This window comes from Metarhizium brunneum, chromosome 3 (assembly GCF_013426205.1).
Source record: "Metarhizium brunneum chromosome 3, complete sequence".
In the NCBI taxonomy this organism is placed as follows: domain Eukaryota; kingdom Fungi; phylum Ascomycota; class Sordariomycetes; order Hypocreales; family Clavicipitaceae; genus Metarhizium; species Metarhizium brunneum.
Window position 1 is genome coordinate 2,038,502 of NC_089424.1, and position 22,610 is coordinate 2,061,111.

The 22,610-nt window shown below is 52.9% G+C and overlaps 7 protein-coding genes across 7 annotated transcripts; 3 read left to right on the forward strand and 4 right to left on the reverse strand.

The window, feature by feature from the left end:
* Positions 1-232: 232 nt before the first annotated feature.
* On the reverse strand, positions 233-3,742 carry rad13 (DNA repair protein rad13; the record flags this gene model as incomplete). Its single annotated transcript, XM_014688969.1, has 1 exon — positions 233-3,742. The coding sequence occupies one exon, from the start codon at positions 3,740-3,742 to the stop codon at positions 233-235; it is 3,510 nt and encodes a 1,169-aa protein (XP_014544455.1).
* A 735-nt stretch (positions 3,743-4,477) lies between these two features.
* naa38 (N-alpha-acetyltransferase 38, NatC auxiliary subunit) lies at positions 4,478-4,906 on the forward strand (the record flags this gene model as incomplete). The annotated part of the gene is made up of 2 exons (XM_014688970.1): positions 4,478-4,588; positions 4,709-4,906. 2 exons carry the CDS (start codon positions 4,478-4,480, stop codon positions 4,904-4,906), a joined length of 309 nt encoding a protein of 102 aa, XP_014544456.1.
* Positions 4,907-5,313: 407 nt separating this feature from the next.
* PIL1 (Sphingolipid long chain base-responsive protein PIL1) lies at positions 5,314-6,645 on the reverse strand (the record flags this gene model as incomplete). The annotated part of the gene is made up of 5 exons (XM_014688971.1): positions 5,314-5,918; positions 5,985-6,168; positions 6,227-6,360; positions 6,441-6,501; positions 6,589-6,645. The coding sequence occupies 5 exons, from the start codon at positions 6,643-6,645 to the stop codon at positions 5,314-5,316; spliced, it is 1,041 nt and encodes a 346-aa protein (XP_014544457.1).
* A 2,491-nt stretch (positions 6,646-9,136) lies between these two features.
* On the forward strand, positions 9,137-12,646 carry EZH1 (Histone-lysine N-methyltransferase EZH1; the record flags this gene model as incomplete). The annotated part of the gene is made up of 2 exons (XM_014688972.1): positions 9,137-9,784; positions 9,854-12,646. The coding sequence occupies 2 exons, from the start codon at positions 9,137-9,139 to the stop codon at positions 12,644-12,646; spliced, it is 3,441 nt and encodes a 1,146-aa protein (XP_014544458.1).
* A 947-nt stretch (positions 12,647-13,593) lies between these two features.
* On the forward strand, positions 13,594-14,425 carry G6M90_00g058850 (uncharacterized protein; the record flags this gene model as incomplete). The annotated part of the gene is made up of 4 exons (XM_014688973.1): positions 13,594-13,614; positions 13,669-13,754; positions 13,806-13,958; positions 14,077-14,425. The coding sequence occupies 4 exons, from the start codon at positions 13,594-13,596 to the stop codon at positions 14,423-14,425; spliced, it is 609 nt and encodes a 202-aa protein (XP_014544459.1).
* A 431-nt stretch (positions 14,426-14,856) lies between these two features.
* G6M90_00g058860 (uncharacterized protein) lies at positions 14,857-15,984 on the reverse strand (the record flags this gene model as incomplete). The annotated part of the gene is made up of 3 exons (XM_014688974.2): positions 14,857-15,439; positions 15,699-15,828; positions 15,888-15,984. The coding sequence occupies 3 exons, from the start codon at positions 15,982-15,984 to the stop codon at positions 14,857-14,859; spliced, it is 810 nt and encodes a 269-aa protein (XP_014544460.2).
* A 4,277-nt stretch (positions 15,985-20,261) lies between these two features.
* Positions 20,262-20,885, reverse strand: G6M90_00g058870 (uncharacterized protein; the record flags this gene model as incomplete). The annotated part of the gene is given in 2 exon segments (XM_066130670.1): positions 20,262-20,588; positions 20,607-20,885. 2 exon segments carry the CDS (start codon positions 20,883-20,885, stop codon positions 20,262-20,264), a joined length of 606 nt encoding a protein of 201 aa, XP_065986850.1.
* Between the last annotated feature and the right edge of the window lie 1,725 nt (positions 20,886-22,610).

Sequence of the window (22,610 nt, forward strand, 5' to 3'; positions counted from 1 at the left end):
TAACTATTAACAGGACTCACCTCATCTCGGCCTCAACATGCCGCGTTGTTGAATCCGGCTGATCAAGATAGCTCCTCCATCTATGTGTTCCTCTATAGCCAAGTATCCGCTCATGATCTCCCCCTGCACAGCACGGCATACGCACGTACATCACCCAGCAAAGTACTCTTGGACTCCTACTTCACGCCGTTGGGTGCGTACCAGGTGCCTATACGACATAACAAGCCAGACATCATTCATCGTCGTCAACAACGTCCCTTCTCCTCCTCTTACTCGTCCCCTCACCCGCTGCATCTCCCATATTCGCCCTCAGCTTCTCGACCGCCGCCGCCATCCTCTTGCTCCCCTTGACCTTGTTCGCCCTCGGCGCAAACGCCTCCCTCGCGCCAGCACCCACGCCACCGCCAAAGAACCTCGTGATGTTGCTCTGCGTCCCCTCCACATCGCGCTTGTTCATGTCCCTTATCACGGGGACCAGCACCTCATCCGTCCGCTCCTTGCTCCACCCGATGGTCGCCATGAGAAACCTTCGCAGTCCCTCTAGATCAGGCACGCCCCACTGGAACGATTCAGCAGAGTCGTCCACCTCGGGGTGCAGATACGCCTCGTGCACGGCTGGGTTGGGGAAGCCCGGCGGCAGGAACAGCTTCGTGGCCTGCGTCTTGCGGAACTTCTTGCGGAACGGCGATGCGGCGTCTGCCTCCTTTGGGCGAGACTGCGACTGCACAGAAGTCCACCACTCGCGGAAGTTCTCCAGGCCCGACTTTCCAGGAAATTCCGACAGGATCTCGACGGCCGTGACGGGTCCCACGCCCGGCAGACCCTCCGTGTAATCGGATCCGAGGAGCTGCGCGAGTGAAATGAGTTGGTCTCGGGAAAGAGACAGTTCCTTTTCCAGATCCTTGCCGATGTAGCACTCTACAAACTTGTTACTGTTGAACATGTTCTTGTACACTCTCGTGCCCCCAAACAGGAACGTGTCGGAGTCATCCGTCACGATGCCATCCACAATGCCTAGCTTGACGAGCTCTGCGCACTGGGCCTCTGCCTCCATGGGAGCCGTGATGTAGGGGATACCAAAGAGTCGGAGGAGGGCTTGGCATTCCGTAACCATGACCTGTGTGACTTCGTCTGCGTCGCGGCGGTCCTTCTTTTGTTGGTTACGGAGCTGCCGGAGCTCTTTTTCGTAGTCTTCACGATTTTGTTGGGCCGATTTGTTGTTGAGCTCGCTGGCGAAGCGAGCGTGTTCCTCGGCTTCTTCGGCCATTTGGGCCATGAGCTCTTCATCTTCGGGGTCGCTGAATTCTTCGTATTCAACGTCGGCAAAGGGGTCGTCTGCCTCTGTGGCGGGATTGGCAGTGCTTGAGGCTGGGGGACGTACTGGCGGGACGTCTTCAAACAGGGGAGATGACGAGTCGTTCTCTGTTGGTTTGCCGGGAGTAGTGATGGTTGGCTCTGCGGGGAGCACATCCTCAAACATTGGTTCTGGGGACTCGGATTTGTTTCCAAGTTCCGTTGAAACGGAAGTTTCGGCGGCCGGAGGAGATTTTACATCCTCAAAGGTTGAATCTGGGGATTCTGCTGGGCTATTCCGCTTGCTTGGGGACGTTTGCGCCTGTGATTCTTCGGCTGGCACCTGTTTTCCATCTGCCTCATCCGCTACTGGTGTCGGCGAAGGAGGAATCTCTACAATCTGAATATCGCTCCCGTCATCTGACGATGAATCAATCTCAATCATGCGGTCCTGTATCTCCTTCCGTCGAAGGCGCTCTTCCTCTTCTGCCTCTAATTTATCCTCGGCATTTATCTCCCGCTCTGCATCCTGCTGCTTCTTCAACGAATCTCTAATATCTGTGTCGTCAACTAGCCATGGTGGCAATGGTGCCGGCTCATCTCCGACTTGTTTCTCTACTTCAAACCCGCCAGCCATGTCATCTTCAGCATTGTTCTCATGTGCAACGCTAGCTTCAACAACTTTGTTTGTGTCCTTCTGAGCGGGCGGCTTTGAAAACAGCGATGAGCCCCAATCTAGCTTTGGGAATGGAAGTGGTCCGTCAAATGGGTTCTTCTTATTCTCAATGACTGGTTTCGGTTGAGCCCGTTTGGCCATTCGTGACTTGACCAGCAAAGCCTCCATATCATCCTCGCTATCACTGTCGGTAGTATTCTTTGCCTCATTGCGCTTGGGAACAGAGGCATTTGCTCTATTGTTCACAATGTGGGCAATCATGGAGCCTCCCTTGCCGATAATGGGCCTTGGTGCGTCGACGGCTTTTTGTGTCCATTCAGGTTGATCTATGGGCACATCTTCGAAAAGGTCATCATTCCCAGACTCATTATCCAGCTCATGCTGGTTTTTGAGGGACATGGCAATTGCACGATTCAAATCATCTTCTTCCTCAGGATGCAGCCGGTCTTGTGCGGTCGCCTCGAGAATGGGGATGTTTTGGTCGTTATTCTCTCCAACAAATAGCGAGCCTTCCGTCTCCTGGTCTTCTGCAAGCTTGCCATTTCGGTTACCATAATATTGCTGCCGCCGTTCAGCAATCTCTTGCGCAGTTTGTAGGCCTGCAGCTGTGAAATCCGGCCTTGGCTTTGGTAGTCGATTTAATCCCTCGATGGGGACGTCCTCGAAATCGGCGTCATCCTCCTCCTCTGCATCTTGCTCGTTTTTTGTTTGGTAATGAACCTGAATAGCATCCACATCGATTGGCTTATGCGCCTCGCCAATGTCCTTCTCCTTGCTGACGACGCCGAGTGCCCATCCGCCCTCGACACCCTCATTCTTGACCAGAATGTACTCGCGGTCCTTTTCTCCAGCAACACGAGCGTTGACGCCTAGTGTCAAATCTGTGCCAACCATGCCAACCTCATACATCAGCCTTTGGGTAAGATGATTTCTCTCCTTGACACGTTCAATCTGAAACCTCGAGAATGCCATGCGATCTGGGAACATGTCATCCAACTGGTCCTTGCTAAGGCCCATTCTCAGCCTGCTTCTCAATCTCGCTGCATTCAAGATATTGTAACGATCAGGAGGCGGCAGGCTCTTGAAAAAATCGCCATTAAAGTCAATCTTGCTGAAGTCATAGAGGTTGATGTCTTCGCCATTGTGAAATTGCCGCGCATACTCTTCCAACTCCTCAATGCTCATGATTCGCGGGTCATCTGATTTGCCCATGGGTGTGATGCCACCTTCAAGCTCGGGAAGATGATAGGCATCCTGTTTATGAAATCGTCGAGATTGAATCTTTTCCTTGTGCGTCATACCAATCTCATCAACGTACGCGATGTTACTGGCATCGGGGACTTCTTCGCGTAGTGCTTCCTCCTCTCTGGCTGCAAAGTCGCCGTCGTCGACTCTCTTTCGCCTCTCCTCTTCCTCGACGGCGATGCGCTGCATCTGCACAGCGAGAAGCTTTCCGGCAGTTCTAACGGCATCTTCCCTTCGGCCCTCACGCCTTCTTTGTCTCCTTTGGATGGTTGCTCTCTTGAGCGCTGGTGCGCCGCCGTCAAAGACGAACACAGGCTGGATGCCAAACCACAGCAGCTTGCAAATGCGGCGGAAGAAGCCGACTACGTGGGAGTTGCGCAGGGCATTGCCTTCTTTGTCTCGGACAGCTTTGAGGAACTGGTAGATCCAGATGGAGGCATCGACAGCGAGGCGCTTGCGATTGAGTGTTGCGAGATTGGTTGGACGCGCACATGGCTGCACAACGGTCCAGAGACCGTTCACACCCATGGCGGCAGGCCTCTGCTAGCAATGGTTGTCTCGACTAACCTCGGCGTATTGATTGCATGATTTTTGATTTTGAAACAGCCAGCTTCCATGGCTACGAGGGAAACGTGGGCACGAGAGGCATGTCTGCGTTGTTGAAATGAAGGGTTAACGGAATTCACGATGACTCGGCCCTGGGTGTGATTCTTGAGACTGTGACGCACTTGAGTCGACTTGTGGGTCCTCGACTCCTTGCGGCTCTACGGCTCTTTAGCCTCTTCCAGAGTCCAGATGTCGACGTCAACCGCCTTCCACGATGCCTCATGACCATTCGAAGGCTCAGAAAAGCATCGGCCAAAAAAAATTAAAGCAAAATTGAATAAAATATTACAAATTTTATTATCGAGAATGATATTCGTTTTGGAGATGCCGCAGCCCTAGGCCGGAGGTTTATAGATGCTCGCCACACCATCTGCCAGCCACATGCACAACACCGTACGCTTCCAAGAGATCCATCCCCGACACCATCACCCACCAAGCGCATTCACCCAATATAAATATCGCCGCCAATCGCACGTCTCAGAAACACCTAGTCTACACAATCATCAATCACCACACAATACCCTAAAGCCCATCAGCCCAACACCAAACAGCTTATTCAGCCGGAAAGCACAGTGCCCACCTCAACACCAGACGCCCTTCCCCACCAACTCCCTCAACACCGGCCTAAGAAAGCAACAAAATATAGATAAAACCACAATGGATAAGTCCCAAGCGCAGGAATACCTCTCCTCGCTCCTCAACCAAAACCTCCGCGTGCACACCACAGACGGCCGCCTCTTCTGGGGCGCCTTCAAATGCACCGACCCGGTACGTCTGCCGCCACACCACGAACCCGTGCCCACGGCATCCATCCAGGGAGCGCCGTTTGCGCACCGCAGCTGCAATGTCTTCTTCGCTCAAGAGCAAAACTGACCAAATCTACGCCAGGACAAAAACATCGTGCTAGCAAACACGTACGAGTACCGCCAGCCCAGCCGCCCCCGGCTGGTGGAAGGTCCGGACGGCACCACCACGGAGGACAGGACGTCGCGCTATCTGGGACTCGTCGTCGTCCCGGGGCACCACATAGTCAGGATGGAGCTGGAGGAGTTTGCGAGCCAGGTCAGCGGGCGCCAGGTTATTTGAGCTCAATGTATAGAATGATACCCCGTGCTGCACACGCATGTCCCCCAATATACATCCCATCGCAGCAAAGACAATCAGAGTCTGTTCACATGACAACGTGCGCATAAACTCAACACTGGGACATTTGATAATGACAAACACATGGTATTAAGAGTACACTAATAATAGAAACTTTCCCGTAGGATATCCAAGCCATCTAACAAGCAGTCACTCCGTCATCCAAACTTGCCACAAACTCCGTCCTTGGAGCCACAGCCTACCCTAAAATTATTACCGTCATTATCACTACAATCTTGGCGTCTTTTCCAGCTATTACCGAATTGTGGTGACTCCCAAAGAATTGTTCCGTAATTGATTGAGTTCCTATTTTGCGTTTCGTGTTGATTTTGTTGACATGGCGGTGCTGCTTAAGCGGCGAGAGCTTCCTTGGTACGGCCGCGAGCCTCAGCGTTGATATCGCTGCCAACCTCCTCCTCCTCCTCTTCCTCCTCGCTTTCCTCGCCGTGGCGTCCCACCCAAGAGCCACCATCATTCAGAGGAGCGTCCTGTGCAGACAGATCGTGGCCGCCCTCATTTCTGGTCCGAATGTTGTTGCGGCGGCGCTGGGACAGAGTGCGGGAGCGGGTGGAGAGCTTGGAGGAGATGGCGGCGTTGGCCGTAACCCAATTAGTGAGGGCATCCTCACAGTCCTGAATGATGGCCCTACTAGCTTCATATCCGTCGTATGCCTGCCTGGTCTCGCCGGGAGTGACCGGGGTGTCGTCAATGAGCTCAAGGAGGTGCTTGCCGTAGCCGGCAATGATGGCAACTTTTTCGCAATGCTCACGGAGAGCATCGAACTGGTACGTATAGGCAGCCTTGACCTTCTCGCGAGTAATGTTGGAGAGCTGAGCCTCGGCGACGAGCGACTCGGCCTCGGCACGGACAAGCTCCTGCTCCAAGACGACAATCTTGGGTGAATTGGGCTCCTTGTACTTCAGCTGAGCAATCTGGTCGGTGATCTTCTGCTTGCCTGGGAGGGGTTAGCGACGGGCATTTTGTTTTTGGCAGAAAAGTCAAGGAACGCGGTCCTGCTTACGGTCTCGACTAGGCTGAACGGAAGCCTCAATGTTGCGGATGCTCTTCATGGTAATACGATACTGGTCATAGCGGTCGACGTACTGATCCTCCAGCTCGCCAATCTCGTATAGCAATACTCCAAGCTTGTCGGTAACGTCGGAAACGTCTTCATCGCCGCCCTCTCCCCAGATGGACAGTTGTTGCTGGACGCAGCTTGTCAACGCTGCTCAGAGTTGAGAATAGGAGTGGATAAGGACTTACAGCAACCTCCATGCGCTCCTTGGCGACAGTCTCCAAGCTTCGCATCACATTCTTCTCCATCTTGACGAGCTGCGCCAGCTTCTTGGCCAGATCGGGGCCAAAGGCGCCACCTGCATTGCGGCGCAGGGCATGACCTGCATTCGAGCGATCAGTATGGTTGGTCTCGTCGAAGGAATGCGTGAAACTACCACGGCTTCTGTCGTATTGCACGTACCCAGATTACCCTTTCCAAAGAAGCGACCGGATTTGGTGGATGAGGGAGGCGGAGGCGGACTCTACAGAGCAAGAAGTTAGCAATTGATTCTAGATGTAAGTATCGAGGCACATTGGGGGGGGCGATTGTCATGGACAGATCAGCGTACCTGCAGCTGGGATGCAGTGGGCGCACGGGTGGTGCGCATAGAATAGGTGCGATGCATTTCGGCGGGCGAGGCGGAAGGGCGTTTCGGGTGACCAAGAGTGAATTAGTCGGGCTCAGATGCGGTTCGGAGTGCTGCAGCTAAGCGAATACAAGCAAAATCAGAGGACGATATAAGTCAAGAGATGGAAAGGTATCAAATGGGAGCCAAGATGTGGAGGGCGAGATGGCGATGGGTTATATGGAGCCTGAGGTGGTGGCCAAATGCATGTGGTGTTTTTTTGCGGAGAGCACGAGAGAGAGATCGTCATTGGGGGGGAGACCGAAGCAGGCAGGGTGGAAGCAGGGAGCTGTGGTTTCGTTGGCGACGTCATCGCCTGGATGGGCTCGGCGGTCAAGTGGGGCACCAGCAGACTGGAGCGGACTGAGGCGGCAGGGCGGGTATCAAGGCCAACTGGTGTCGACGGTCTGCGAACTCTGGGTGCTACTAGTGTCACGATTGGCCCCGTTTTGGCATTAATTGATTTGTCCTGGATCAGACGGCTGGCTGCTGCTCCAACTACTAGTACCCAACTATCGACTACCGTACGGAGTGACCCAGGTGCCCTCGGTTAGTTGCCGGCTGCCTGTAACTACTTTAGTCGAGCAGGTCAATTGTCTTGCGCTGCACCAGGATTAGTGAGTAGCATCCATCGCACCAGACACCAAGGGAGCCCCCGAAACCAAAGGGAAACGCTGAGCCAGGGGTTCCCGGACGCAAAGCCTCCATGTCGCATTTCGCTACATTGGGCGGTGCAGGCATGTCTCAGGCCTTGGATCCCTCGTTGGGCTCGGCATTGAACCAGCTGTTGGCTGCCAAGAACCCAGTTTTGGGATCTCCAACTTTCAATGCCTCTGTGGCTGAAAGACCCGAGACATGGCGACCGGCCCCATCAGCATCATCATCATCATCATCGTCGTCGTCCCATTCCGGATGCGGAAGAGTAAAACTAACCACCCTCCAAACGCTTGGATCTCCACGCTTCAGTCTGCGCGTCGTGGTTCCATGACGGAGCTTTCGACATGATGCGCGAAGCAAATCTCCCGTCCTGTCTGTTTCAATTTCCTCGTGCCTTTGGCTTGCAAACCGCCCTTGGCCCTGGCAGCCCGTTTTAGGCGTTCTAGCTCGCCTGGCTATGTACATGGGTTCTGTCCAACGGGGCTGAAAGACTCAAATAAACTTCCGGTCCTGCCGCTACCGTCCGTGGATAGCCTACTTAAGTAGATTCTAGGGTTAAAGAGAACAGCCTGCGTAGACCAGGGCACCGCCTGGCCAGGCATCTATGTACTGTACTTAAGTACTTAACCTAGGTACTTAAACTTAGTAGTCTGTAGGTAAAGTACCCAGGTACTTAAGTACTTGAGTAAGAAGTACTCCGTAAGGTGATGCAGAATTATCGACCTGACTTTGAGCTGATGAGCAGCAGCCCCACCATCGACAGCAGGCATAAATCATTTTTCAAGCATCATACGTCATCACAACTCCCAGAGTCTGTGCTAGGTACCTTATGTATAATCACACGACAGCCAGGAAGTTTGGATCAAGGCAGAAATCCCAGCTTGAGTATCAAAATACACAAGTATTATCAACCAAAGGTAAGTAATGCGCCGCCTGCGTCTAAGCAGTGCAGGTTGGATTGCGCATGTTGTAAACGGCTGTTTTCTCGTAGCTTGGTTGCGTACATACTTAAGTACTAAGTAGTTTATTCCAGCCCGCTTGTCCCAGGCTCGACTTTTCGTGGCCTTGTCATTGTCACAACAGATCAACTCCGTACTTAAGTAAGTACCTAGGTAGGTGAATGGAGTCAGGCGTTGCGTTAGATGCCCCCACCAGTTGACTGCCAGAAGCTTGTGCCGGCCAATGGCCTAGGGGTCTTCACCGGGCCAGACAGTAAGAACTGCCCAACTGCCCAGGCTAGGCTTTACGATAGCGGCTGCTCTGATAGGCCACGTTACCGGCATTCTTTATTACAGTACTCCGTACGTACTTTCCTCCGTGCCAAAACCGCGCGCGCGTCAATTTTGGGCCCCTGTCCGGCGTGCTCCAGCCTGGTCAAGCCTCTTTGGTTCAATCCCCGTCTCAGCGCATTGCCTACGGAGCTCCTGGAGAAAAAGTTGACGCGATCTTCGTCACGATTCGCGTGTCCGTCACCATCACTGTAGCCACACGTCGTACGGATCTCAACCAGGAGACCAGCCCTTTGTCTTTGGTTGGCAATTGGCCTGTTGCTGCAGACCTGGCACGAGCAACCTCGCATGCCGTTATCTCTGCGAGGGACTTGCCGAGGGTCTTGCGAGTCGCGGCGCGTCAGGGTTGGCCGGCTCTGTCGTTGATGGCATGGGGTCGTCGGCGCCGTACTTGGACGTGCTGAACAAACGGTGTGCTTCCTCTTGGCAGGAATTCCGTCTTCTGGTGCTTGAAACAAAGCGCTGGTCTAAACGGGCAGGCACACACCAGCAGTTGCCGCGACATCTTTAGTCATCGCCGGGCGCCAAATCCTACGCTGGCCGACATGTCACCCACGGGCTGGTCGGACATGCACATTCTTCGCGACATCAATGGACAACTGCCACTCGAGTCGGATCGTCCCGAATTTGTGGGAGCCGCAGCCCTGTCGTCCCGTCTCGAAGCCTTTGGCAATCGAAGACCGAGTCACCGCCAATCGAACTTCGGCAGAGCCGCGATCAGCCCGCCGCCACTACGACGACTGCCCGACGCGGCCCCAGGCCATTCTCATCGCACACAACCTCTTCCGACGTCGTTTGGACGTGACTCAGCGTCTTCGGCCTTGAACGGCGTGTGTGACAACCCTTTGGGTGATGATTTCTTAGAGACTGCCTTGAGCATGGCGCGACATACCACACCCCCTCTGCCGCCGCCGCCGTCGTCGCATCTCTCATCAGAAGCGCCTGCCATCAATGGCACGACCCCAAAGGCCCAAACAGACTCCATTGCAGATTGGACGACACCAAAAATCATAAGCCAGCTCAACACCTGCCGACAAGATGTTAAAGAAGGCCATGCGAAGCTCACCGGGTACATCTTGGAGTCTACCAAGGTTACTGAACGCAGGATTCGCCATGGGCGCGACCTTTTTGCAAATGTTCGCACTCCTGTGCTTACGGAGAAGAAAAGCACCACCATGCGAATCAAATCCAAGGTAACAGGCCTCGTATTTTTTTTTGCCTGCCATCCTCGGACGGACGTGTACTGACCTAACCCGTCATAGCAACATCTCAAGGGAAAGCGAGACCAGCGAGAAGGACACTATACCCCGACATGCACCAAAACGAACAAGGACCGTGTCCCGCCTTACCGATTCCACCACGTCGAAATCAAAAAGAACGTCCTCACTCCCAACACGATGCTGACATTTGTGCCACATCTGCGAGACTTGGAAAGTTCTGAAGAAACCAAGTATAATCTTTGGCTCAAGGAGCTGGAGGACATTGACCTCAAGTCTGGGTTCAAACCTATGAACCGTGAAGACAAGCAGCAGCTGACTATCCAGGGCGAGAGGGCCGCAACTGTGTCGCTGTATTTGGATACTTGGCTAGAAAACATGGCCATCCCTGGCTGCGACAAGTCGGCATTGATCAGCTATATGGCCGCCCGAGAACCGGATTACGCCATCACACCTCAACAAAAGTCTGACATTTTGAATTCTCACCGCAAAATTGAAAATGTCGTTCCGGGTGCCAACAAGGCAGCGCAAATGTTCACCGATGCCTTTCATCAGGTATTCAAAAACACACAGCCGGCATCAAAACAAATAGAGCTCCGAAGAGTGTTAATGATGGATGAGGCTGTGGACAACATCATGGATTCGAAGCCGATTGCAAAGGACGCCACCAGCCCACAGCTTCACGACGAGGATGAAGACGAGTTGGCCGAGTCTAACTTGGCTACGTATTGCATTTTGGGCTGCCTAATATGTTTCAGTCATTCATGTGACCATGGCGAGTACGACAACAAAAATATGAAGCGCACATTTTCCATATCATCATGCTCACACCTCTCTGACGCCCTGAAGCGGAGACGCAACGGCATGGAACGTGACCGTCCGTCGCCCATCAAACCGTGTCGGCGACAGTGTTACCAGAGAGCTGGTGACCATGTACGCATGCATTTACATCCTCGCCCGTGGCTAGAAGATGAGAGAATCGTTCTACGATCAATTTTTACAACCGCCAGCCACAGCACCTACATGGGGGACCCTATCTGTCTGGCGGCTGAATTTTTGAACCGGCATTGCGATGAAGTGTACACCGAGTTCAAATCAATGGGCATCTCGCTGCCTCAACCGGAACCTCCCGAAGCACCGAGGATAAAGAATCTGTCATGGTACGACCGACGACGAAAGGCCCTGTTGGGAGACTGGCAAGATCACACAACTAGCCATGCCCACCAACGTCGGGAAAATCTGGAACCCTGTTCTCACGAAGGCCCATGTGTGCCAGGAGTGTGTACCTGTGTAGATGCCAATGTCCTTTGCGAAAAGTTTTGCGGGTGCACGGTGGAAAATTGCGCATACAAATTTACTGGGTGTGCTTGCCATTCCCAAGGCAAGACCTGTTTAGATAGCAAGAAGGACAAGCCCTGCATATGTGTGCAGTTGAATCGTGAATGCGATCCTCAACTGTGTGGCTCCTGTGGTGCCCTGGAGCGTGCTGACCCTCTCAACGCGGATGACGCGGAACTTCATGCAACTGGTTGCCAAAACTGCGATTTGCAGAGGGGGGTTGGAAAATCGCTGCTGTTGGGCCGGAGCCAGCTTGATGGCGTTGGGTATGGTCTGTTTACGGCGGAGGACATTGCTCAGGATGAGTTCATCATTGAGTACGTTGGCGAGCTGATTACACATGACGAAGGCGTACGACGTGAGGCCCGCCGAGGCGATGTGTTTGACGAGGAGTCCAATGTGTCGTATGTCTTTACGCTTCTAGAAAACGAAGGCATCTGGGTTGACGCCGCGATATACGGCAACTTGAGTCGCTACATTAACCACGCGTCAGAACATGACAACCGGGGGTGCAATATTACGCCGCGGATTCTTTACGTGAACGGGGAGTATCGGATCAAGTTTACCGCCATGAGAGACATCGAGGCAGGAGAGGAGCTGTTCTTCAACTACGGCGAGAACTTCCCCAATCTGACGAAGAAGCTGCTAGACCACAAGGCGGCAGGCAAGCCAGAAACGAAAAGCAAAGCGGCAAAGTCGCGCCGACCCGAGAATCCTGAGACGATTGCCCGCAAGGCCACAAAGGCTGATGACACCAAGCGACGGCCGGGCCGACCGCGAGTGAAGCGAGACTTACCTCCTGGCTTCGCGCTCGAGGCAGTGGATACGGACACGGCGCCGGGGCCTCAATCACGCAAACGCAAGCGGCGACTGCAAGATGATAGCGATGAGGACGACTATGACGGGGTAGTCTCCGTGAAAACAGCGAATGGGGACGGAGGCAGAGGCGGACGCGAGTCGGAGGAGCCAGGTTCGGCATCAAGATTACGCAGAAGGGCCCGGACGAGCACGGAAACACCAACAAAGCGGACTGAGCCGCCGAAAAAGACACGAGGCAAGAGAGGCGGAGCACGGCCAGGTAGTGGAAGGCCCAGAAAACACCCACGACCAGTGCCTAAGCCAGCAGCGGCCTCGCAGTCCAGGGGTGACGATGGATCGACTGTAGCTGGCGATGCTGCTCCCAGTCCAGGCGCAGAGGATGATGCAACACCGGCATCCGCATCCGTGTCCGTATCAGCTCCGGTATCGTTGAGGCATGCGAATACACCGGAACCAAAGCGGATCACCAGGCATTCAGAAAAGATGGACATGGAGATTGCGGATAGCGAGGATAACATGTCAACCGCGGCGTTGAGGAGCAGTGGAGCGAAGACGACGGATGTGAGTGCGGCGCGGGAAGACGACGACGATCAAGACGTGGTGATTCGGCAGCGAAGCGATAGAGCGTCGAGGACCAGACGGCCGCCAGCCAAGTTTAGAGATGATGATATTTGGAACTGAGCTACGGAACCGGGTTCATGGAAGGACGGGCGGCGTTTTGTACATTGGCAGTTGGTGGCTGGGAGGCGACGTGGCGCATTTGTACCATGATGAAGACATTTTATCTGAAAGCTAGGTGATTGTGGGAGGAGTCGATGTGAAAATAAAAAAAACAAGTCTACAAGACTTGATGTGGCGGTTGATGCAATGGCGGGAGTGTGTTGTTATTAAAGTGTGAATTGTTTCGCTCTGTAGTCAAAGTGATACATATTACAAGCATGATGCGAGTATCGTGTCAGCGTAACATCTAATAACACAGTAGTAGGCTGTACCAGGCCAAGAATAGTAAGAGCCCAGAAAAGTAGACTGTTTAAGCATCGTGAAGGGTTAAATGTACCAGCGTAATTGGTGCCGCGCCGCGGCCCGCTAGCCAAGGCCATCTCGCGATAGCCTCAGCCACCGTGATCATGGAAGCAAAACTTTGCCTTGTCACCATGTTTCAACATGAACATTGAAGGTGTAACCTGGGCAATTGGGGCGGACCGAGCTGAAGCTCCGGTGGGTCCTCGGGCCAGCAAAACATCAATTGATTGAACATTGAACCCACATGCACATGCAGGCTGCCAGGTTCTGTGGCTTCTGTCCGATTCCCCCGGCCATCCATTGGCCCCAGCAACGAGGCGATGACGTTGTCCCTGGCACATGTCTAGCTAGTTCCATGTCCAGGACTCCAGGCCGCACCTCCACCATCACCCACGGCAAGCGCCTGCTTGACCTTGCTCCTCCATCCGGCGGCAAACTGGCCACTTTACAGCCTTACCGTCATTCCGACGCCATAAATACCCGCGAACTGCAGACACCACCACCTCTATTGCAATTCTTCTTCAATCCCGTCTCTTGCCTGCCTGCCTGCACGCACCTGAGTGCCCCCATTACGCCCCAGAATCGCAGCAGATAACACGCCCATCATGACGCTCTACTACTCTCTCGTACGTCCGACGTTGCCGCGCACGCATTCTTGGCTCCAGCTGACACGCGGATAGGTCTTCTTCCTCCTCGTCCTGGAGATGGTGCTCTTTATGCTCCTCCTAATCCCTCTCCCGCACACGGCCAAGCGCAAGGTCTTTACGTACGTTTGTTCCACTTGAAATTGCAGAGCATCCGCTGACCTCGCCCGCAGCTTCATCTCCGAAAACCCCATCATCTCCAAGGTCATGTACTGGCTCAAAATCACCTTTGTCTTCATCCTCATCCTGTTCATCGACAGCGTGAACCGCGTGTACCGCGTGCAACTGGAAGTGGTCGCCGCGGGAGAACAGGCGTCCAAGGGAGCGTACGTATACCACGTTGCTTGACTTTTTGACACACCTCGAGAGGGGCTTTCAGCTAATGAGCGCATAACCGCTTTGCAAACCAAACAAACAAACAGGCTAACGTGACTCCACAAACAGTGCTATTCTGGGCCACGAACGCCTCGAAGTCCAGGCGCGTAAATTCTACTCCCAGCGAAACATGTACCTCTGCGGCTTTACCCTGTTCCTGTCGCTCATCTTGAACCGCACCTACGTCATGATCATTGACAACATCAAGCTGGAGGACAAGGTCCAGGCGTTTGAGAGCAACAAGAACTACAAGGAGAACAAGTCGAGTGAGGTTGCCGAGCTGCAGAAGCGGCTGGCCATGAAGGAGCAGGATTTGCAGACGCTCAAGAAGCAGAGTGAGGGGCTGCACAGGAGCTATGACGAGCTGAGCGACAAGTACGCGGCTACGCAGGTTGACGAGGGGAAGAAGGGGAAATAAAGGACGAGTGACGAGGTTGTCAACTGCAAAGAGGGAGGAGAAAAGGGGAGGGAGGGGGTGGTTATCATGTTTGGGCCCAGTGTGAATGGTGAAGTTGTGCCGGGGTGGAGGGATACGAGGCTGGTGTGATGCAGATGAAAAAAAAGATGCGGCGTCAATTTATTGATAATTTAACTGCTACTTTGCTTGTTGTTTACCGTCTCGTAACAAGCCTGTCCCGAAGTGCTGTCCAAGTCCAACCTACTCGAGTTTCGCACACGTTGTGTGATGCAGAAGCGGCGCATGGATGTGATTTGTTTACGAGTTATACAGAAAGGCTCATTTCACGCTTCGCAACTAACCGAAATTGACAAGCTACATGCACACGTACGCTCCCGTTGCCAAACCCAGCACACGCCGACCATGGCAATATAATCACCGTCACTCAGGCCTCAGGCCCTGTGCCTCTTTGATCGCCGCAACCCCGTCTCATCGCCGCCGCCGTCCGTCCGTCGTTTCGGCGCGCTCTGCTTCGTTTCCGCGGCGTCCCTGCCGACGGCTTTCTTCTTGTCCTTGCCTGCGGCGGCGGCGGCCCTCTTCCCAGCTTTGCCGGCGGCGGCGAGCCCCTGGATGTTTGTCCCCGACTTGCCCTTTACCACCACGTACGCGACCTTTTCCACGTCGACCATGCCGACGCCCAGCCTGCGCGCTAGCTCGCCCGCGCGCTGCCGCAGCTGCGCGTACTCGCTGGGCGTGTACCTGATGGGCGCGTCCTTGTTCCCGCCGCGGCAGAGCCAGTAGTACGCCTCGTCGGAGAAGAAGACTACGTTTCCGGGGTCGTGGACGTTGAGCAGGAGGGACGCGGTGGCGGGGCCCACGCCCCTGAGCTTGGTGAGCGCGTCGAGGGCCGCTTGGGCGTGCGTCGACGGGCTGGTCCTGTACTGCGCGACGGCGGATGATATGGTCTGCTGGGCGAGGGGGGCCGGGTTGGAGGAGACGAGGGACATGAGGGTTGGGCGGAATTTGCCGTGGCGTCTGGGGGGGGGAGGTGGTTAGTTGGTTTGGAGGAACGGCGAGGTGTGAAGATGGATGATGTGAACAAGATGTGAAGACGTAGGCAGTTGGGATGTGAAGATGGATGATGTGCGCAAGATGTGAAGACGCAGGCAGTTGGGATGTGAAGATGGATGGTGTGAACAAGATGTGAAGACGCAGGCAGTTGGGATGTGACGATGGATGATGTGCGCAAGATGTGAAGCAAGACGTGGACAGGACAAGGCGCGGGACGACAGACAGTTTCCACTCAACGAGGCTTTGGACGTCTGGGAGCGTCATTTCCTGGCCCTGCTTGCCGAACAGGAGGGGCGCCTTGTCGTAGCGGTAGGCGTCTAGGTCTTTGAGGGTCTTTTGGCCAGGTTTTTGAGCTGGTAATGAGGTGTTGGTTAGCTGGCTGGGCGGGCGTGCGGGCTGGGCAGGTACGTGCTGCTTTTGGCTGTGGACATGGCATCTATCAAGGCCGGGTATTCGGCTAGGAGGGCGTCAAATTCGGGCCTGGATATCGTTTCTGCAGAGGGCGACATTGCTGCGATGGGCTGCTGTGGGTGGTGAATCTCGAGATGGTGAAGCTGTGTGTCCACTGTTCAGTCTTCAGGCGGCTTGGGGAAAGTGAGCTGTCAGCGCTTGGATTGTGTTTTGCCGATTGCTGACGGCGCTGCATCCGTGCGTAACGGGGACGAGAGAATAGGTCAGCTGGATTATTATTTCTATTTTGAAGTTGCTCATGTCGCGGATATGTACTTACGTACGGAGTATGTATGTTCGCTCATGCGCCGGACTGGGATGACCAATGGTGCTGCGCGCCTCGATGAGCTGCATGAACAAGTCACTGGCGCACGAAAAAAGTGTGGCGGCTACTTTGTATCCACAATGCATCGACGACACCTCGTCTTCACACATCATGGACTCGCAATGTTGAATGGAATCACAGCGTCACAGACCAACAAAGGTGCTTCAGAGGTCCCTGGCTATGACCATCTTTGTTCCCGCAATGGGAGAACGGCCAAGGTGTCCTTGCGTCTGTATCCAGGCAGTCATTGTGGCTGGACAGCGCAATGCATCCTCCTCACTTCAACCCCAGCTCTGCCCCTGAAACAGCACAAAAACTGCTACAGATAGGCAACCGAACAGCTGGTGTACTGAGATAATCGGGTCTTTATTCCAGGGACGCGTCGTCAGCTGGCGGTGTAATAGGAACAGTAGCAGCTTCAATGGCCTCTAGTGTGCATCTCGACAGGCGGCCCCTTCTTCTCCCCTTCTTCTCTTCATCTCCTGGCTATATAAAGACACCCTTCCCCCCTACCCGACCTCTCGGGAAAGCCCTGCTATCGACCAAAGTCACATTTACAACCCAACATCATACACTACTACGGCCCGATATCATACTCCACTAAAGCCCGATTCTATTTCTCCCACTACAACCACTACGAACAAGAAACAACCATGTGCGAGGTCTTCACCCTCTCGGATCAGTGCACATGGTGCAGAACAGTTTTCCAACCGCCGGTGTCTACCAGGACTGAGTTTTGCAGGGTAGCCCGCAGAAAAAAAGGCCGGCGTCGAAGTTGCGCAACTTTCACATCGTACATAACATTCAACTGGATGACTTGTGCGGGTTGCGAGGCGAATATGATCGTGGACGATGGCACCTACAATGTGGTGGACTAATTCTATCCTCCATTTCCCAACCATATACAGACACCCACAGCCCTACTCAAGCTGTTGGACGTCTTGCTGTTGAGCAAACGTCATATATACAGACCCACGACTCAAACGACAACACACCATGACATTTTGCTTCAACTGCCACGAAGCGGCAAAAACGCGCAAGGGCTATGCGACAGACAAAGGAAATCATGGTTGGGGCACGACTCTGTACGCAAACTCTTGAGGAGCCAGACGGTTCGGTGAGGAATGACGGACAGAAGGGAAATATGGTGATGGATACTCGGATGGGTGAACGGGCGTGCTGGCACATGGTTTATGATTTGGACTTTTTGGACTTGAGTGTGTTACTGTTTTGTTGAGGGATGTTATTTGTTGATTTTGGGCCATGTTGTCAGTCCAGAACGAGTGTGTCTTGTTTTTTTAGTTGGATTGTTTCGTTTTCCCCCTTGGGTTTTAGTACTGTCATTCGTTTACAGAGATGCTGGTTCTTCTTGTTGTGTCTAGCGTCCCTGATTGTGACGGATCGAGTATGCATGTTGTAAAATCGACGTTGTATCCAACACCTGACTTGTGATAATTCTTTAAACCGCTGCAATCACTGCTCATCCTGAAAACATGCCCGCTTTGTACTCACAGTCGGACCAACCAAGTTCCGCTCATCTCTTCGAGGACACGTGTGAAGACTGCGACATGTCCTTTGTTCACAAAGAGATCACCAGCTGAACAGCCCACGATTCGGTGACCAGTCTGGTTTACTCATAGCTTTTCAAATATAAATAGCCCACTTGCCGCCCTTTTTGCACAAGTCCCCGGCGGTTCGTCAAGCCCTCACCTCGACCGTCGAGCACACCGGCGACTCACTCCCACGACGGCATTTCCGATCAAGAGAATATACTACGGTTCGAATCCCAGCAGCCGCCGCGACAATCAACATGTGAGAAATAACCTACAACGATAGCTATTGCGACAAATGCGGTCACAGGATGCTAATAGATGTGTCTCCCCACAAGCAGATGTGCCGCACGTTCTTGGCTTTTGGGCACTGTCCACAAACCAAAATTCACACGATTAATCACCAATTAAGGCATCCCTACTGCAGGGGCACCCCGAAGAGACTGAAGATGGACGACGCGTAGCCACCACTTGCGCCTCGATGAAACATCTTCCACTGGCGCAAAGATGAGCTCTGGAGGCATTCAAGAGTCTGGCCGCCCTCACCGCGGCTGTGCTCCATGTCTCGATAACGGCGTACGACTGAATTCTACACCTTCAATCTTGGATACCTGATACCTGATACCTGATATTCGACTCACCAAAACCCTCGAGACCGCCTCGGCGCTGGCCGCTGTATACAAAAAACCGAACCTCAACCACATATTTCCAACCAGGACATGTCAATGGCCCTAAGCAGAGTCACCGTCCTCAAGCGGGTCAATGAGGGCGTGGCCCGGGTGTCGCTTTGAGTGTTGAAGAAGAGATGTTTTTCGGCAGTCTTTGCGGCTGTTACACGGTTAGGACCCAGCAACAAAGCCTAACAAAGAGGCATAGCCGACAAAGGACCTCGGGGTTATATAGACTGAACACATGACCCGTTGGAAGTATTGGGCAGGACTCTTCACTTCATGCAAGGTACTATATAACAACTTCTTGTTCCGAGTAGTACTATAGAAATCAGGCAACCTACATTTTTACAAGTCAAGAAGGAATAGATGGTCCGAGGGGGATATTGTTTCAAGGACTCTACCAAAAGTGAAGGCCTCCTACAAGAAGAGGTCTTGTTATAGTAGATCTTCTTCATTGCTTTTACCGCAGATATTAGCAGTGGATGACTGTAGTTGCAATACCAAAAGAAGTATGACCAGTTGTAGCCAAGTATACTCAAGTCAAGTGAACCAAGCAAAATCTGCCTCGGCGCAACGCGATATGGTGATGCATTTCTAGAATATCCCCCACGTCCAGAGGAAATATTGGGATTCGTGGGCATGGGAATAAGCTTGTCATGCTGGGGCTGGGGAAGTGTCGCGGGTATTGATTTTTCATCGAGGGCCTTGTCTTTGCTTTCCAAGCTTCTTGTGCAGCGTCTTTTCCATCACCCATGCTCCCCCTTTCCTTTTCTTCTTCGCATCACAAGAAACCTCCGAGATCTCACAAGATCAGTGGCGAGTGCCGTCATTGTGGATTCGCCCAGTGGCGTTTTACCCGTTCCGTGTACGAGCCCTCCACCCCGTCTGCCGACCGGTGCAGCTTCCGATTCGACAATGCCCGGCCCAGGCCGTCTTGGCGCGGACGCCCGTGGACCCGTGGTTCGCAGATTGCGGCTGCTATTCCCGGGGGCCGGGGCCGGGGAGAGACATGAGATGATGAGACCGGTCTCCAAGCTCCGACAACCAAAGAAGCCTAAGCCGCGACGTTGCCCGCCTCATCGGCAAACAACGGCGCCAACAAGCTGGTCTTGAACCATTGCCGGTCCCTCGACCACCCCTTGAGAATAAAGTCCCTTTCCAGTCTCAGACTGCGAGCACGCGCTCCAGCTGGTACGGCGGTTGCTCGCCGAGGGCCGCCATTTTTTGTCAATGGAAATCGAGCGTGTCATGGTTCTTGGAGCAGAGTTTAAACATTGCCCAGATACGTGCATTTATAAAGGGTAAGCGTAAAAATAAAGTAAAAAAATATGAAAAGTAAAGGGGATAAGCGAGGCTAATAAGTAATTGAAGATTTTAGTAATAAATAAAACAAAGTTTTACCAGCCTAGTCTTTTAACCGTGTGCTCTCTCTCTCTCTCTTTTCCCCCCTTCTTCTTATTCCTCCTCTCACACTCTCTCCACCCCAGGGCGTATACTCATTAATAAATTAAAACAAGCAAAATGGCCAGTAACAGAACAAAGGAATCAAGTGGTTGTACAGTGAAGATTCACCAAGTCTGAACTTGGCGGACAAGAGGCTGAAGGGACTTAAATACACAGCCACATGATATTGCTGTAGATTTATCTCATTCATCTCATGAGACACACACTCTGTCACGAGGCATGACAGAATCATGTAAGCTTGCACAGCGGCAAGAGGTGGCATTGTTATCTGGAAATAGCCCTACTCCTCGACAACTACCCCCTCTTCTACCCCGTCTGATAACAGATTACTTGGTGCGTAGAAGCTGCTTAATTTCTGCCAAGTGCTCTGTGAGGTCGGCCATGGCCTGTTGGCCTCCCAGAAGCTCTGCAATCCTGGCCAGGTCCATCTCCCGCGCCTCGCTCGTGGTTCCATTCACAATAGACACCTTGCCTAAGCCCAGGACTAGCATGCAGAAAGCAATCTCCCTCTTGGTGTAGAAGCGCTCAGCGACACGAGCCACCAGCTCCGAGCTGCGAATCTCTTGGTTGGCCTGCAGCAGACTGAATGCTTGGTAGACGATGCCCGTCTTGTCCAGGTACTCGCGAATATTGGCATCGTATTCGTTCTCCTCCTGGAATCAGCTCTGTACAATTTCTGGCTTGACGGTGGCAGCTGCGTAAAGCTTCTCGAGAGCAGCACGACTAGAGTTGGATACGCCCAACACGCCAACCCGCAACGGGACGAAGCTCTCCATGACATGCCAGGCGACCGTGTCATCCTGTTCATCCTCGAACGGCACATGTAGAAGAAGTGCGTCGATGTAGTCGATTTTAAGGTTCTGGAAGGATTGCTCGATCGACTCGCGCACCTGATCCTCCAAAGGCTGGTCGGCATTGTAGTGAAGCTTTGACTCGGCGTGCGCCCACATGGGAGCAAACTTGGTTTGTACCTGGATGCTGTAATTTTCCCCATTTGTCAATGTTGCTTCCACGAGATGTAACAGGTTTTTCTTGGTGTTATAGTATAAATGGGCCTTCCCTCTTGACGCCCGACTTTAACGCCCCTTCGATGGCAATCCCGGCGGAGGGCTCTTCATATGCAGAAAGATAGTTGGCTGAGTCGACACCCCTGAAGCCCTTTTTGAGAGCCAAGGCCTTCAACTCGCCAGTTTAGTCTTCTTTAAACGCCGTGCCATATATATAGAACAGGTGGAAGTGCCCGTAGAAAGACACAGGGGGCTGAACGGATCGGTAGACGTCTGTTGCGTAGACATCATGTCGTACAATTTGCGACTTAATGCGACGTAGGAGGTCTGTAGTACTGTACGCAACGTGATGCTGCTCTAATGGCCGCGGCAGACAGAAATTTAATCGTATATATAAGCCAACGAGTGAGGCCAACGGTCAGCTTGCATGCATGGCATCATCATGCGTATAGGGTCATGTTCCATGTTGGCGAATGCTCCTGTCTGCCTGTGATCACTGAGCACTTCCTGGGAACAAAAAGCCTTTGAGAAAAACTATGTGCTCGTTGGATAGAAGGAAACGGCCATAATCTGGATTAGGCCGTTTTACAATTTTCCGTACACCAGACTCAATTCAGCCTCACACACGGTTTCAAAGGTCGAGCCGGTAATGGTGACGACGTTTCCTCCCCTAATGCGCATGCCACGGGTGTTTTAGAAAAAATCAAAGTTCTTATAGGCCATTTCCTGGTGCGCCTGCTGCCAGATTTAAGTAGACTGACTTCCATCAATGTTGTAGTGTCAAAAATCACCTTCTTCAAGCCAACTGTAAATGAAAGCCCGCCATGCAGCTTGCCATCGTCAGGCACCTCAGTGCGCGGATCTAAGACTAGTAAGAACAAGTATCAATGTGTCAGTCGACTATTTCCCCGGCTGGGTGATTTAGACAGACGCACTATTAACGAGCATTTGCTCCCCTCGCCAACCTTTTAGACGCCTTGATAGTAGGGAGCTGATAGAAGTCAAGGGAAGTCCGCCGGAAAAGATCGTTTCTACCACAATGACAATATTACCTTGAATTGGTGGCATCTCCCATTACAATAGCTCCAACGTGAAGCTGAATTTGCGAGCCAGTCTCATGTGTCCCCGGGGGGGGGGTATACGGCCCGAGTCGTATACTGTATCAGTCTCATGAATCCAAAACTAGTAAGGAGTACTTCCCCTACTCCCAAGTACGCATTCTTGGCTGAGAAGCCCACCAACTAATTAAACCGTCGCTGTTTGCCATTGTTGCTGTTAATAGCATATAAGATTGCTCCTCCATCGCCAGCATTCACAGATTTGAAGATATCGTAAGAGTAATCATTCCCGAGATCCGGGGCGTAACCGCGGGCGTTCCCAGAGTGGTCCAAGTTGCCATGCCAGAAATTAAAACCGGCACCAGCAACTTTGGAGGTAGCGTTTTGCATGCCTCTTCCAGATTGACTAGATATTGCTGGGGACGGCGGCCTTCAAGAAAATCATGTCGTCTGTCGTGGTCAGAATATACTGACGTGAAAAAATCTCTGGGGAAAAGCAACGACGAGGATATAATACAAGATGTTGGGATCGTGATTCTTTGTGTACTTATTCTGTATTCGGGTCATTCTCATATTTGTTACGGTGTGCTGGAACAGTTGGGCTAGCCAG